Source organism: Dermacentor albipictus, chromosome 3 (assembly GCF_038994185.2).
Source record: "Dermacentor albipictus isolate Rhodes 1998 colony chromosome 3, USDA_Dalb.pri_finalv2, whole genome shotgun sequence".
NCBI lineage: Eukaryota > Metazoa > Arthropoda > Arachnida > Ixodida > Ixodidae > Dermacentor > Dermacentor albipictus.
The window spans coordinates 190,383,395-190,399,982 of NC_091823.1; the positions used below are offsets into that span (position 1 = coordinate 190,383,395).

A 16,588-nucleotide genomic window follows, 5' to 3' on the forward strand; every position below is an offset into this window, starting at 1 on the left:
CACCTTCGCCGCTAACACATCATCGGTCGTTGCTTCACCCAACTGGCTTACCCCCTCTCCCTTTTATAAGAACCCAACCTATGAATACTGTGGCAAGGGAAGCACATGTTGCCTTGAAAAAGACAAGTGCACTTGTCGAAACATTGGCTTCAGCTTTTACCTTGTTCTCGTTTTGCTTAGCGTATACGTGGCATCACCTGATGTGCCCTGTTACAATCGGCCAGTGGGGGTAGTGACGAATCGCTTCGTGAAACTGACAATGCGTCCAACACAGACAGCCCGCCCTCAAGGCGGGCCCTGCGACAACTTTTGAAGCTCTGACTGGATGAAGGTTGGACGGCAGTTTCCCTGGCCTATGGATCTAGGAAAGACAGAGAGAGTTTTAAGAAGCCCGTTTTCGGCTCCTCGGTGTGCTTCATTTGAGCCATGCTAGACTGATGAGATGCAACGTTCTCCGCTCTTCATGTAGATATTGGAAATTAAGTCTACTACCCCTCATTCTCGATGAGAACACGTTTCTCCCTTGAACAACGTCCTTAGCGTGGATAAGTTGGACGACGGCAAAGGCCAGCTACCCCTCTTTACATGCCCGACGCCTACTCTTACAACCCGCACTATGGTTGTAGCTAAGTGAAATTTCTTAATCGAATCGATCAAATACGAATATTCCAGAAAGATACCCCCAAATACCAAATGGAATGTTGAATATTTGCTCAATTCTGAAGTACCATAAGAAACGAACATTCCATGGAGTTTGTAAAAACAGGCAGATCAAGCTTATATGCATTGATAAATACTGTTCGCGAAAGACGTCCAAATAACTGAGAAGCTAGTAAATTACAAACGACTGCTTTAGATTATCGAGTAGCACGGGCACCACGGCAATGACAGTAATACAACCAGGGAACAGAACCCTCTGAATTGTACTGGCGTTTTGAAAGAATTGGTGCATTGCCTAAAAATGTCATTGCTGTTGCTTTGCGGTGACGTTGAGACCAATCCTGGACCAAATGTGGACCAAATGCTGTCGCAACTGCTGGCTGGGCAGGCCCGCATTAGCCAAGATATAGCTAGCCTATCTGCAACGGTTGCATTCTTTGATAGTCGTCTAAAAAATGTTGAGGAAATGGCGGCGACTATGTCAAACATTGCACCACATGTAAGCGAACTGGAGCACACCGTCGGTGCACTTCAAAAACTAGTAGGCAAGCTAGATCGTCAGAACGATGAGTTAGAAAATCGACTCCGTAAAAAGAATTTGGTTATTCATGGCTTGCGTGAGAAGCCTTCCGAGTCGGCTGATGATCTGCTTAAAACTGTATTGGAACTCATATCAGTTAAACTCGGTGTAAAATGTGATGACATAGAGCGTTGCCACAGGCTTGGAGCTGAAAGAAGGATGAACCTCGGCCGGTAATCATTAAATTACTGGATTTCAGAATAAAGGTTGCTATATTGAACAACGCCCGGAAACTTAAGGGAACTAATATATATATAAATGAGGACTACTCTGCACGGGTACGGATGGCACGTAGAGCGCTGTGGCAGAATTCGCAAGATATGCGCAAGAATGCTGGTAAATTTAGACTTAAACACGACACACTCACGATTGATGGTGTTCGTTACATGTGGGACACTGATAAGAATGTCATTGTTCAGGTTTCAGCACGTTCGCCTTCAACAGTGTCAGCCTCTGTGCCTTCGGCTCCCGTTAAATCGGCTTCTGCAAAAGTGACTGGCAAGAATAGAGCTTCGGCTAATACTGCTTCGGCTCGTGTTGACTGACGCTGCGAGCAGAATATAACTGTCCTCAATGTAAATGCGAGGAGTGTACTCAACAAAGTTGAAGCTCTCAATTGTTTGGTGGAAAGCCACAACCCATCAATTGTCTGTCTTACTGAGACTTGGTTACATGAATCTGTTATTGATATCGAAATTTTGCCTCCCGGTTATGCACTACTTCGGAAGGACAGAGATGTTGGCCGTGGTGGTGGTGTGGCAGTTCTCATTAAAACAAGCCTTAAATTTTCTTTATTACCTGAACTTCCTGGCATTGAGGCTATTTGGTGCAAAGTATACAGCAGAGGTATTGTAATAGTTGTTGGTGTTATTTATCGCCCTCCGAACTCTGACGATATTTTTCCTGCTATCGATGAGTACCTTATTAGTAACAAGTTGTGTGGTTGCAAATTGTGGTTAGCTGGGGATTTCAATCTCCCATGCATTAACCCATTAGGGACCGGAGCACACTTACCCCAACTGGCCGTGATATGGCGCTTTGTGCTTCCCTGATCGACCTGGTTATTTCATTTGGGTTAACTCAACTTGTGGATTTTGCAACGCGCGAAAACTCAATATTAGACCTTGTATTTGTAAACCAACAACTCTTATCGCACGGAGTTAAATGTGAAGTCACCGAAGGCTTATCTGACCACAAAGCAGTTGAAATTGCCTTGAACTTAATGTGCCCTCGACTAAGACCTGCATTCACAACCGTTTTGAACTTTTCTGCAGCTGACGATACTTCCGTACTTGACACATTAGCCTCAACTATTGATGACTTCCAATCCTGTAGTGAACTGTACAATGTAGACACGCTGCTCCTTAAATTTTGTGACATTGTCCATGAATGCCTGTCAGAGTACGTGCCCCAAAGATGTATTAAACGGAACCATAGACACCCTTGGTTTAATAGGGAGATAATTCAGCTCACTCGTCGCATTAAGCGGCTGCGTAAGCAAAGCCGATCAGAGTGTAAGAACAATGCTTCTTTACTCAACACGTTCAAGTCTAAATTAAGAGCGAAAATGCAAGAGGCTAAGAGCTTTTACTTTAATAATACATTGGCTACATTTATGAAAAAAAATCCATCTAGGTTTTCGAGATCGATTATTCCTGCATCGTCTGTACCTTCTTCCTTTATTCTTAATGACCAATCCTGCTCCCAATCTGAAACTATAGCCAATGCCTTCAACAACTTCTTCGAATCTGTTTTTTCTACCGATAATGGCACCAATCCCCCATTTTCCGCGTGCCGCAATCTGCCCCCTCTTCCAAATCCTGATGTAACCTCCTCTGGAGTACATAACCTCATATTAAAACTTGATGTAACGAAAAGCCCAGGCCCAGACGGCATTCCAAATATGTTCCTAAAGAGGTACTCGGAATGGTGTGCAAGCTATCTGACTATAATATTTAAAAAATCAATAGACTCTACAACAGTTCCCCGGCTGTGGAAATTGGCTAATGTCGTGCCCGTATTCAAGTCAGGAAACAAACAAATAATACCGAATTATAGGCCAATATTTTTACTTTCCACCAGCTCTAAACTCTTGGAGCACATTATTCACAAGCACATTGTGGAATACCTAATTGCCAACAATATTCTTTCCCAATCGCAGCACGGTTTTTGTGCTGGCTATTCCACTGCTACGCAGTTGCTTGAATTTATGCACGACATTGCTTCTTCCCCTAACAGCCGAGGACAGCTTGATGCCATATTTATTGACTATTCTAAGGCCTTCGATTTGGTTTGCCATGCTAAGCTTTTAGTTAAACTTCGTACATATTTTGGTGACAGCAAGCTGGTTGATTGGATAGCTGATTACTTATGGTCGTGCTCTCAGTTTGTTAGTCGTCAGAGGTACAGATTACATCTGGGGTGCCGCAAGGCTCGGTGCTGGGGCCGGTTTCGTTCATTATTTTCATAAATGACGTAGCAGAAATCATTGGCAATACTCAAGTTAAACTTGGAATGTATGCAGACAACTGCGTAATCTACAACACCATCTCTGATGCTCATGATCAGGTTGCGCTAAATAACGTTTTTTCCTTGTTTTGTAACTGGAGTGAAACCTGGCAAATGTCTATTAACCTAAAGAATACTGCAGCAATGACCTTTTCAAACAAGAAACAGCCCCTTTCTTTTACTTATACTAATGACGGGGTCGGTCTAATACATGTTACGGAGTTTAAGTACCTCGGTGTAACTCTAGCGTCAAATTTAAAATGGCGCAAGCATGTTGAAATAATCTGCAATAAGGCTCGTCGTAAACTTTGGTATCTCCAGCGCACGTTAAGCAACTCAACAAGAGAATGCAAATTGACTGCGTACAAAACTTTGGTCAGGCCCATACAAGAATATGCATCGGTTGTTTGGTCACCTCACCTCAAGCACGACATAGCTATGTTAGAATCTGTCCAAAAAAAAGCAATCAGGTTCATTTTTTGTCGCTATGACCGGCAATTCTCGCCTACTTCGCATGCACACGTTTTAACGTTGCAATCTCTCGAACATCGGCGTAATTCTGATCGCGTTATCCTTCTTCATAAGATAGTTCACACCGGCTTGAGTGTTCTGGCGCTGATTTCTTTTGTTGCAGCTTCTGCACGCTGTACTCGACGATCTGATCCCCTGAACATTGCGCCCTTCCGGTCGAATATTGATTCCTTTAAGTTTTCCTTCTTTCCGCGGACGGTGGATTTATGGAATAAACTTGATGGCTGTATCGGACTGTCCCAACCCTTTTCACAGTAAATAAATCCATTCTAGATCAGTAACAATATAAGCAGAGTGGAACTGCACATTCGGTGGATGGCACACTAAGAGGAACAAAGACAATTTGATTAGTCAGAATATTTCCAGCACAAAGGAAAGGGTAAATTTGTCGCTTACTGAGATTTCAATCCCGCATGTCTAGGCTCACATGGCAAGCTTTTCCGTTAGGCGTGGGTCCTTTCAAATGTTTCAACATGGCTGTTTACGCTTAAGGGTGGTTTCAGTAGCCACAAGAGCCCGTGTGAGTCTGAAGCCTAGGCACATCCAGTATCGCATGTTGTCCGAGAATCGCACACTCATCGATTCCACCAAGCGGGAAAAATCTGCCAGCGTTATCTAGTTCTACTGGTCTGCTCTGTAAATATGTGTTGCACTTTACCTTGGAGCCACATGTATATAAAGGTGCGTTGCAGTACATTAAAGGGGTCCTGAACCACCCCTCAAACTTGGTGAAAAAGCACATTCTGTGAATAGCATACGCTCCTGTCAACGTCTCAGTCAAATTTTGTATGCGGGAGCTGCACGTGGGGCTCATCACAAGCGGAGCAGGATGTCAACTTTCATTCTTAAATGCTCTCTTTTCAACAGAGGCACCTTCTCCTCCACCATTTTGGGGCTACCGTCAACGGCTGTCATATGTCATCATATAGTAGATTGCTATAAAGCACTGCCATTGATGGATACAAGAATCGTGTTTCAGTCAGTGCGCGTCTTCATCTGTATCATAGTTGTAGTAGTGAACGGAACAGGCTGATGTTAGCGAAAATCTGCGCTTCAAATTTGGTTAATATTATGCACTTCCAAAGGAAGCCAACCATCGTCTGCTTGCGCTCGGCCGAGCCCACCCATGTAGGAATGAATCACTGACCGCTTTGTTTATCGATGGCGTATAGCCATCAGGTCTCACTAATTTCGATTTGCAGCAAGCACCAAACTGTGCAAAAGTTAAGCTCAGACCACGCGTGTGCTATGTCAGCCGCGCCTTGCGAGGAATGATGGATGTTAGCATCGACACGAGTAAGCGCGCCAGTGCACACTAACTAGTGGGTATAAGCGGGCTTCGTATTGACCATTTTACTGAGCGCTAAAAAATAGTGACTCTCGATTTGCCTAATATCAATGCAAAACAAAGCCGGCCCGCTGCCCATAGAGCGGCCAGACAGGAAAATGGGGGCGTGCACTCCAGCTTTGCCGTGCACTTACAGTTGTGCAATCTGCGTCTGCTGAGCGTAAATACCATGTGGGCTGTTGTGACAAGCCCTCTATAAGTGGGACACTGCCACTTTAATGCATGCGGCGCTGCCCTGCTCCATCAGAATGGAGGACGTTGAAATCGAATGGGAAAAAGATAAATATTGCCAGTGCGGTATCTACGTTCATACACGGTCTCCCTGTAAAATTATTTTGGTAATATTTTCCTGGACGTACCATATTTGTTCCAAGGCGATTTTTAGGCATGAAAGAAAATTCACGAACGGTTTCGACCGTTGCGAAATGCGAAATTTGAGCGCTACTCTATATCTGTCTTGTGCGGCAAGTTGCAAACAGAGCTCTAGCGTGGGCCGGCTGCCTCGCTAATCTCGGGATTGCAAGAGGCAGCGAGCACAGTGTGACGTACGGGCACGATTCACAGCAGCTGCCGCAGATGGACCTTCCTCCCAGACGACGCATGCTACTCTGGCACGATCTTGTAGCCATCGTTGCTTTTTTCCTCAACATTTCGCCATACCCTCCACCCCTGCTGTCATCCTCACGTCTTTCATTCCCCGCTGCACTCTGCGTTCGCTCTTTCATCCTTTGCTCGTTCGCTCGGCTGGGCCGACGCTCACCGCAGGAATGGGCGCCTAAAACCTGCGCTCTATAACTTGGAAGACGCTTAAGCTTCGCCTTCAAAAGTGCAACGCAAAGCATCCAATGATCCCTGACTGCTTCTCGCGCTTCACGGCAACTGCAGCTTGTGTAACCGTAGTGCTTGCGGGAAAATGCTGGCGGCGAACGCTATTACCCTACAAAGGTGAGCTTTCTGGTAGAAACATGGCCGCTTGCATGGGGTGATCCCAAAGGTAGTGCATAGCCGCACAAAATGAATTACATCATTTTTAGGTTTCTGTTGTCGTTTCGCACTTTTAATATTTAAGTCTGAGAAGATTTAACATAAGAGGTATGCACTGTTCGTGTTTCATGACATTTGTTTGTGGGCTGTCACTCTCGAAATTCCGAGGAATAACTTTGTCAGGAATGTAAGACAAGGTATGAGAAACATTACTAATAGAATGGTGTGGCAATACAACCCGCATATACTGCATGTCACATAGAAAGGCGTGGCATATACATATACCCAAATATATACGGGGTTTTAGCTCACTAACAACTCCACTGACGCTGGATTTTTTGCGACAGGGGGCCCTTCACCCTATTGCATTAAAAGGCAAGATGTGCTGTTGCGCTAGGGTTATATATGTGTGTTTTGGATAACAATGTTAGGTTGTTGGAAGTCGGCGCTTGTCTCCATCGTTTCTTCCCGCCCTTCATCCCCTGCAGAGCAATGTGCACATATTCAAAGAAAGATGGTTCAGGACCCCTTGAATACAGGTTCATCATCATCATCATCATCAGCCTGGTTAAGCTTAAGCTATACTTCTCCAACTACCCTGGTCATGTACTAATTGTGGCCATGTTGTCCCTGCAAACTTCAACAGGTTCAGGGCCCCTTTAATACAAAGCTCTCCCATCCTTATCTTCACAGTCACCGAGCAGCTGGTCTCTGATGGGCGTAATGCATCTAGTCTGCGCTCTTCCTCTTATCGATCTTGTCCCAAGTTTTCAACAAATTGGCCTGAGTTGTTAGCATTTTCTGGGGACCGTGACTATGATACTTAAGGCAAGTTGAAGCGTGTCTTTTCTTTAATATATACGGCTGTTTCTCTAAAGTTCATATTTGCGCTATAACTGACCGACTGGGGACACACGACTGACCGACCAAGTGATAAACAGCTTTGCATAAAAGCTCTAGGCAAGCCTTGGCCATCATACCTTCCTTCCTATGAGTGGCTTATTCAGGCACGCCCTTGCACCCCTCAGGGAATGACAGAAATTATGACGAACCGACTGACCGACTGATAAGCCGCTTTACATAAAAGCTCTAGGTAAACCTTGAATATCCTGCCTTTTCTTCTGTGTGTGTGTGAGCGGCTTATTCAGGTTCCCTCTCACACCCCTCAGAGAAAAGGAAAGCAATATTAGTGAAGATTTTTATGCATATGTGACCATCAGCACTACAAAGCCAAACAAGACCTGGTATGTTAGTTGGCCAGTGTGAGTTAAAGGCGATGATCTCAGTCCCCCGAAATGAGCATGCACGAAAGGAAGTGTGAGAGAAAGAAGCAGAGCACAATACCCAAGCTGAGAGAGAAGAAGAGCCCAGCACTGCCGGAGAGAGGCAGCAGGAGCAGCAGTCGTGCCACCGATCTCCGCCCAAGCAGCCAGTCACCAGGGGGTCGCATGCAGCTACACAAGAGCAGGAGTCGTCCTCAGAGCTGCTCTCCCAAGGCTCAGGAGTCGAAGCCAGTCGACGAGGCAGGTTCGGACCGTCCATGGCACCACTCAGAAGTGCACTCACCTGCAACGATACGCAGCGAGACAGAATATCACACCCTGTGCAGTGGCTTTAATAATTGCTCGAGTGGACTGCACATCAACAAGTCACTGAAGATTTAAAACAGTAAGCTGCAGGGCTAGTTGATATTACATGATTTTCGCAAAGGGGAGCGCAGAAGTGTTGCAGAAAAAGGAGACGTAGAAAGGAAAGACGCTCACTTGCAACTAAGTCAAGGCCAGCACAATCACTCTTCTGAATGGCTTGAAACTGGAAGCCTTGTGCAAGCTCGTAAAGTCTTGCAAAGGCAACGGCCTCAGGGTATTCGTTGCTGCAAAAATGCACAAACCACTATGTCCCTTCCGATCCATAGTAACAGAAAGAGACATTTGGTGTATCAGTGTATTTCAACATCAGTGCATTTTCTTCTGCGTCACCTCAAAGCTCTCGCACCAGAGCACCCATTTGTGCTCAAGCATTTGGGCAGTCTCATGCAGACCTTGAGGATGGGAGTATCGGGGGTGAACTTTGCAATGTCTGTGGACATAGAAGACTTATTTTATTCTGTAAGGCATGATGAATTTTTTGTAAATGTCCGGGAAGCAACTGATTCATACGGTGTTGTTGCCTTTCAGAACGACTGCCTTATCCCGGCATTTTCTTGAGCTTTTCGACTGCTACCGCACGTCTACCATTGTTAACTTTGACAGTAAGATTCACATACAGAAAAAGAGTATATGTATTGGATCATGTGTGGCACCCATTCTGTCTGAAATTTTCTTAGCCAAATTTGACTGTTTGCTTCAGCAAGAATTGAACCAGGACATTGTTCTTAAGGTTCATAGATATGTGGACGGTTTTCTTGTCTTTTTATCTGTTCTGCATAATGACATTAAGACTGCAGTAGCTGAGCAAGTGTTGCTTTGTTTCAAATAATGCTCACTCTCGTTATCTTCCACAATAAAACATCCTGACAATGGCACACTCCGGTTTTTAGATTTAGCGCTCCATTTTAACTGTGATGAACACCTTCGTTGGGAATATTTTTCGCATTCTAAGAAGGCCACTCTACCTTTTGACTCATCTCCCACCAAACTGGTAAAATGGGGTACAGCATCCTTATGCCTCAAGTCATCCCTCACCAAGTCTTGTGCACACAGGGTCGGTCATAGTTTTAACCTGCAAGAGTCTCGTCTGAAAGCCTCGGCATTCCCTTCGAATGTGCTAGTCACAGTGGGTTCGGCTCTTTTAAAGAAGCTCCAGGCTCCACCAAATGCTATGCAACGCCAGAGGCCAAATAAGTGTGTCGTGATACCATATGCCAGATGATTTCACATAACCTAAAGAGGATTGGGCAAAACACGGCATCTTCACACATCCTCTCAAGCTTGCTCAGTTGTGCGCGCTTGCAAACGGCCATAAGAAGAACAAGACCTGGTAAAAGAAACACACAAAACTCCTCGCCTCCTGTGCCGCCGAAGTGCTAAATGAGGTACCGCTCGACTGTGGGAAAGTTTACATTGGGCAGATGCGGCGCTGTCTAAATGACAGGCTAAAAGAGCATTCCTCATTTTTAAAGGCCCTGAGCAACTCCGCACATCTTCCTGCGCACTGCAGGGATTGTGGCTGTAAACCGCTTTTTGATAAAACTGAAATTATAAGCAAATCTAAAGGCAGACTTGAAAGGGAAATCCTCGAGGCTGGTCAGATTCACGCTCATGCTAACCTTTGTATTAGTGCACTGTTGGTGCATCTGATGGATAAGGAATTTACGTTTCTCGCCCATGGCTGAAGTTTCTACGCCCCTCTCCTCTGTCCCCCTTCCACCGAAGGTTTTCTTGGAATGATTTCTGTCAGGCCTTGCACATGCCATTGTTGCTATCACCTACACTAGCTGTCATTATTGACGTAGTGGTGCATGCCGCGTTGTTACATGATTATTATATATAAAAAAATTTTACACTATTTTTTTAACAATTGTCGATGGCAGCGCATGCGCAACAATACTCCTGGTGGTTTGTCTCTGAACTTAGTTGCAAGTAAGCATCTTTCCTGTCCACTAATCCTATTACCGCAATGCTTCTGCACTCCCCTTTGCAAAAATCACCAGGGATGTTGAGAGATCGATGCCTTGGGAATAACGTTCCCACAGAAAGTCATTCCAGAGACCACCACTTTCAGCAGTGTGGCCGGAAGCCCCAAACTACGCACATTTATAGCTCCGGTTTCCCTTGTAATTTGGTTGCCAAGTCCTGCAGACTTTTAAAGCAAAGCTTTCTTTGCCTCTTCCTTCGACTTTTCCACTGCTGCTGCTGCTGCTGTGGCTGCTGCTGTGGCTGCTGCTGTCAAGCACACCGTGTCAGAAGGGGGTGGTTCAGTGTATGTAAATATGACAGGGGTGAGTTAGAGAGGAAAAGCAACTCTAGAAACTCGTTTTCAGCCCACCGCGTAGAATGTGCACAATGCCTTGTGGAGCTCCCTGGTAAGCAAGCGGGCAAGCAAACCGCACTACAATACGACGGTGGTTGCGGGGAAACTGGATAAGCTTAAGTTCAAGGTACAGAACAGTACGTTGCTGCTATTTCTGAAAAATAAACACCATTCAAATATGTCAAGCGGACAAACTGTGCAGGGCATGCAGAAGCAGAGCCGCATAAATTAAACTGCACTGCAGGGTCCAGGTGACACTACGGAAGCGGTCGACCATCAAATCAACACTTCTGTACCCACCACAGTAGCTTTGCTGCTATGGCATTGCTAGACACTATGTATTTGATCCAAACTGCGGCAGCTGCATTTTGATGGGGGCAAAATAGAGAATAAACATGCACTTGGATTTTGGGATAGGTTAAAGAACATCACGGTGTCAAAATTAATCTGGAGTCTGCCACTACAGCGTGCCTCATAATCTGGGTGTGGTTTTGGCATGTACAGCCCCATAATCCGATTCAAGTTTAATTCATCTGCCACAATGTGATGTGCTATGTGAGGCAATGACTATGCTCAATACTCTCAGAGGTTATGAGATATGGCGCACAATGCCTCAAGCAAACACCTCTCTCTGCGTGTTCTGTGTACTACACAGACAAAGAGCGCTGGTGCCCGCAAGCTAACGTTTAATATGAACTCTCCACTCTCGTGTTAGACTAAACGTTGAAGAAATTAAGCTTAATCGTAAACATAACCACTAATTATCATCAATCAAAGCATCCAACATGGAAAGCATCACTTACATCGATTCCCACAGTGCGTGGGATCTGCATATTTTTTATTTCTTTTCACCTGCTGTAAACGAGAAGCCTCTAAAACCTACAGAAGAGTAGCTGGTCAGTAGTATTATTACACGTCTTTACGCTGTCACACCAGAATGGTGAACTACCGGCCGACGAGAGAACAGCAAAAAGTGGTAACCATCGCCAAGACAGCATGGTGTAATAACCGTCAGGGCTTGGCTATATATCACTAACATACTTTCTGCGAACTTCTCGAACATGTGTAACTTCCTGAGCAGGGTGTAACTCTGAGCAGTTGGTATAGCATGATGGTATAGCCTGTACTTTGAAAGCGTGTAATCTACAACCACAATAAACCAACAGACAATGAAGCCAAGGAAAGCATAAGAGAAAATGACTGATCTACACGAGTAGCGTTATTGGCGAGCTTCGTCTGCTTTGTCATATAGAACAATTTTGTATGTCGCCTTTTCCGAACCATTTGCGGGAGCACAACAACTGCTACTTAAAAGAAAGGAAGATGCCTTAAAATTTCTTCGTTCTTCCACAGAATCGAACAGGCATCCCAAGGGTTCTGCGAACACAGATGCCCTGAGGCTTTAATAGCACTGTGCCACGAATGGCCGTAGGCAGTGAGGGAACATTTCTCAGCACCAGCCACGGTGACTTAGCAGCTATGTCCGTTGCTCTGCTAAACCCTAGCGTGCGAGATGAAATCCCTGCTGCCGCGGCTGATTTCGGTGGGGACGAAATGCAAGAACGCTCCTGTGCCATGCATCAACAAGGTTGCATGTCAAAGAAACCGAGGTGGTCAAAATTAATCCGGAGTCTCCCCACTATGGCATGCCTCATAACCAGATCATAGTTTTCGCATGTAAAACTCCAGATTAGTTTTTTTTTAATGTTTTTAAGCATTAGCACACACCGGCGCAACACTAGATGGCGCTGTGCCAGACTGTGGGAAGAAGACTGAAGCAAGGACGTCCTCTGTCTCCATTGTTGCTCACGCTTTATGTTAAGGGCATAGAAAGACGAGTGGAAAACAGTCAATTAGAACTTGATTTACCATGCACGCGTAGTGGACAAATGGTACAGAACGTTCCCGCACCGGTGTATGCGGACAACATGCAAGAGATTTACAGACACTGGCCAATATGTATGGAAATGCAACGACAAATCTATAGCCGTAAATTTAGCACGCAGAAATTGGGAGATATGATCTCTAATGAAGAGACAACTAACTACGTGGTGTCGATTCACGGGCAAGTCATACTCATAGTTAAATACTTCGGCATATGCGTGAATGAAGGAAAGACTTATTCAAGCATCCACAACGATATTCGAAAACAACCGCGCGGATGGACAAAAGCTGCTCAAAGGAAACGCTGTGCCAACCATCTTTTCATTCTGACTTAAGTTGTACCATATTTTTCAGTAGTGATTACTTTTGCAATGCATACCACTGTTGCTGATCTGTTAGTGTACTGGCGCAATTGAGGACTAAGCACGCATACTTCTCTACCTTGCATATCTTTACTTGAAGCTGCTTGCCGTTCATGCAATTGGGAAATTATAGTGTCATCTTTCGATGCTTTTGACTGAGTCCATTAAGCTCTAAATATTAATTTCCTGTTTATTGTGTAGCTTTAGTTCCCCACCGAAAGGAGCCGAAGGAAAGAAGCATATCTGTTCTAACATCTACACCCATCACAGTGGTGCCACAAGGCGAACTGGAAGTTTCTGCAGCTTTTGAGGTGTCTTCAGCATCTCATCTAGATTCTTTGCCAGTCCATTCTGGCACTGCACAAGACAGCACGAATTGCAGTCAGGAGGCAGTCTGCAATGAGTCGCAAACACAACAGGAGCAAGCATGCAATCGACATTCTTGTGCCGAGGTAAAAAAGCAACTAGACGATGCAAGACAAAGCTACATGCAGCTTCAAGAAGTTCACAAGGCTAACGTGACTATTCAGTCCCTAAAAAAGAAGGTGCGAAAACTAGAAAGTAAAATAGAAGCCTTTGAAAAATGAACAAAATTTCTTAATGAAGACCAAGTGCAGGCACTTTCGAGAAGCAGCAGTCAAGTTTCGATGTGGTTGCTGCAGACAATTAAACAGGGGCTGCAACTGAAGTTTGCTTGCGGAAAGTCTGGCTACAGAGCTCTGATACAGCTTGGGTATCCACTGCCGACAGATAGAACATTGAATCATCGCCTTCAGGGGTTGAAATTCTCGCCGGGAATTTTGAATGATGTTGTTGAACTCTTCAGGATCAAAGCGCAAGGCATGGAAAACATTGAAAGAGGCTGTGTTTTGTTTCTTGACGAAATGGAGATAGCGCAAGGGTTTCAGCTTGACCGTGCTGAAGACACTGTGTTCGGAGGTGTGACGCCCCCACCTAAGCCAGATAATCCCGCTAGTCATGCACTGGTGTCCATGGTAGGAGGCTTCAACAGCCGATGGAAACAGGTGATCGCATACCATTTTACTGGGAGCCACGTCGACGGCAGTACTCTCAAGGACTGCTTTCTCGAAATTGTCCACCTGTGTGCAGATATTTCACTCAGAGTCCGAGTAGTAACATCGGATATGGGCGCATCAAACCAAGCGATGTGGCGCGGTCTCGAGTTTTCCAGCCATTGGAACTCCAAGACTACGTGCTCTACAACACATCCGTTATTCGGTGAAATGGAGTTAGTTTTCAATGCAGACGCTGCCCATGTGCTCAAGAATATCAAGGGTCAGCTTCTAAACTCTATCGTGTTCACATAAGTGATGCAACCGTCAGCGAGCACAACCTGCCTTCACAGGATGATAAACTAGAGCATGTACGTGCTGTCTGAAGGTTTGACAAGGAAGGGAGCTGAAGCTTGCGCCGAAGCTTTCTGAAGCACATGTTTCCTCAGGACATTTCACAAAGATGAAAGTGGGACTCGCAGTGCAAGTTTTCAGAGAACAATGTTGCAATCCGGTACTTGGTGAAAGAAAAAATACTGGAGCAAGAAGCCGAAACCACAGCATGGTTTTTAAAACTTGTATCAAAGTGGTATACTCTGATGTCATTGCGTCACCCCTTCGTATCTCTTAGTCTTCAAGACATGGACAAGCATTATGACGCTGTCTGTACTCTCAAGCTGGCTATCAATACTAAGCATGAATATGGGCAGCACCTCGCAGTGGAAGCCATCAAAGGCAGGCCTTCTAATCACCACTACTGCTATACTTCAACTTGAGGACACCCTTTGAGCTCTGAAGTTTACGCTTTCTTTCGCACTAGCAGAATACTACAAGATTGCCTTGAAAACGTTTTCACTGCTGTTTGTCTGAAGAAGCCACTTCCAGATGCTTTGGACATGACACATGCTCTCAAACTTGTGTGCATTAGCCAATTTTGGCACACGCCGAAACAAATCACCTATGCTGTCGATGATTTGGAGTATTTGGTTGATCTACTGAAACATGGCAAGTGCAAGCTAGCTGAACCAGACCCATCTGGAATCGATGACTCTGAGATACTCTTCATTGAAGAGCTGACATCTACAGAATGTAGCACCCTCTTTCATAATGCCAGATTCCTCGTGAAAGGCATTACCAAAAAGATAAGCAGTTGCGAGCAGTGCAAAGCTGCTCTGTTAAGTTTGACAGACAGTCAGCATTCTTATCTGACAAGGCTAAAAGAATATATCCGGAACGGCGACAACCTGCACTATGCCAATGCTCAAGTTATGTTATGAGTATTCTAAAGTCATGCTAAGAACTATTCAAGGGGATCACGGAATGGACCAAAAGCCTTTTTACTGTGCAATCTCCTTTACAGGCTGTTGTGACAAAGTTGAGCAAAATTGTTAAGTTCAACGTGAATGCTTGCCAAGTGCACAGTGCAACTGTTCAGAAGCTTCTGATCTCCACCTATGCCCAAATTAGGTTACGCATTCACATGCGTCAGCTTGAAAAAAAAGATGTCAACGGCCGCTGAAGCAAAATGTGTGCTGGAGTCAACTTACAGTGACACCAATTTTGATATTGTCCGTAGAGCTGGTGTGCATTTTTTATAACATTTTTCTATAGCATTTCCATATTTTCCGCACATTGTTGTAATAAATTGATGGAGTGGTGTGGCAAAGCTTTTTATCACGACACCGTATTTTTTGCGGATTCTTTCAGTGATTTCTACATAAGTGGTTTGATGTAATGAAAAATAAATATTCAGTTATCGCGGCGCGAACTTTTCACCAAAGTAGGCTCAATAGGCTGGCATTGTTCGTTAGATCGGGAGTTTTTAATGGCTGCACTTCCAGCAAACTTTTTTTTGGTGGGTTAAGAAACTGCTGCTCAACGCTGTCCCGATGCAGTGGCTCAGTGGTTAAGGTACTTGAGTACAAAACCGGAGTACCCGCGTTAAAACCCGACTGCGGCGGCAAAGTTTTGATGGAGGCAAAAGGCAAAATGCAGGTGTGTGCTGTGCATTGTCAACGAACATGAAATATCCCCAGGTGATCGAAAGTATTCCGAAGCCCTTCACTACGGCACTACTCTCTTTCCCTACTCTACTGCATCGCCCACAGCGCGGTTGAGGTGTGCTCCTAAAAGAGAGTGGCAGTTACCACACTGTCTGTTTCCTATAACCACAATTGTTATTTTTAAGGCCAGATAAAATAACAGGTTTCGCAAAATATCGTAAAATAGTGTATGTCGCAATACATTCCAAGTACCGCACTTTAGCAATGTTTGTGTGTGTGCTTCCGCAGAATGACTGCCTTCTAATAGGCAGCCACTGAGGTTCTTGACTTCCCCAAAAGTATGACATTTTATCATTTCAGTCATTCGCCTTCTATTCATAATGATACGTGTCGCTCCGTTAGAAAAACAGCTTACTCTCAAGGAAGCGCGTTCGGCCCCAGTGCGTGCTCCCGAAGCGCAATGGAAGGAGTTCGCACAAATATGGCAGACTCCGTAGCAGACGACGTGGTTGCCGCCATCCTCCACAGAACGGCAGAGGGGGGCGCGCGCATCGGGGCAGCCTAAAGGACACCCGTGAGGCAACACACGGGCACAAAAGCAGATGTTTGCTCGGCCGTTTTCATGTAGCGTCCAACCTACAGATACCGATCCCTGGCAAGCACAGAACAACTGAGGCACAAGCGCCACAAGGCGAAGCACAATTCCTAAATGTCACCAAAGGTAACTGACAATTCTTAGTTGG

The 16,588-nt window shown here is 45.1% G+C and overlaps 1 protein-coding gene across 4 annotated transcripts in view; it reads right to left on the bottom strand.

The window, feature by feature from the left end:
- The window catches only part of Tmtc3 (Transmembrane O-mannosyltransferase targeting cadherins 3), a 921,929-nt gene that overhangs the window by 786,054 nt on the left and 119,287 nt on the right, over nt 1-16,588 (bottom strand). For 3 of the 4 annotated variants that reach the window (XM_065440560.2, XM_065440561.2, XM_070536403.1), the window contains exon 2: nt 7,956-8,177. The exons of the other annotated variant lie outside the window; for it this stretch is intronic. In XM_065440560.2, coding sequence (XP_065296632.1) covers nt 7,956-8,177 — 222 coding nt within the window. The remainder of the gene's footprint in view (nt 1-7,955; nt 8,178-16,588) is intronic. 4 annotated transcript variants of the gene reach the window in all.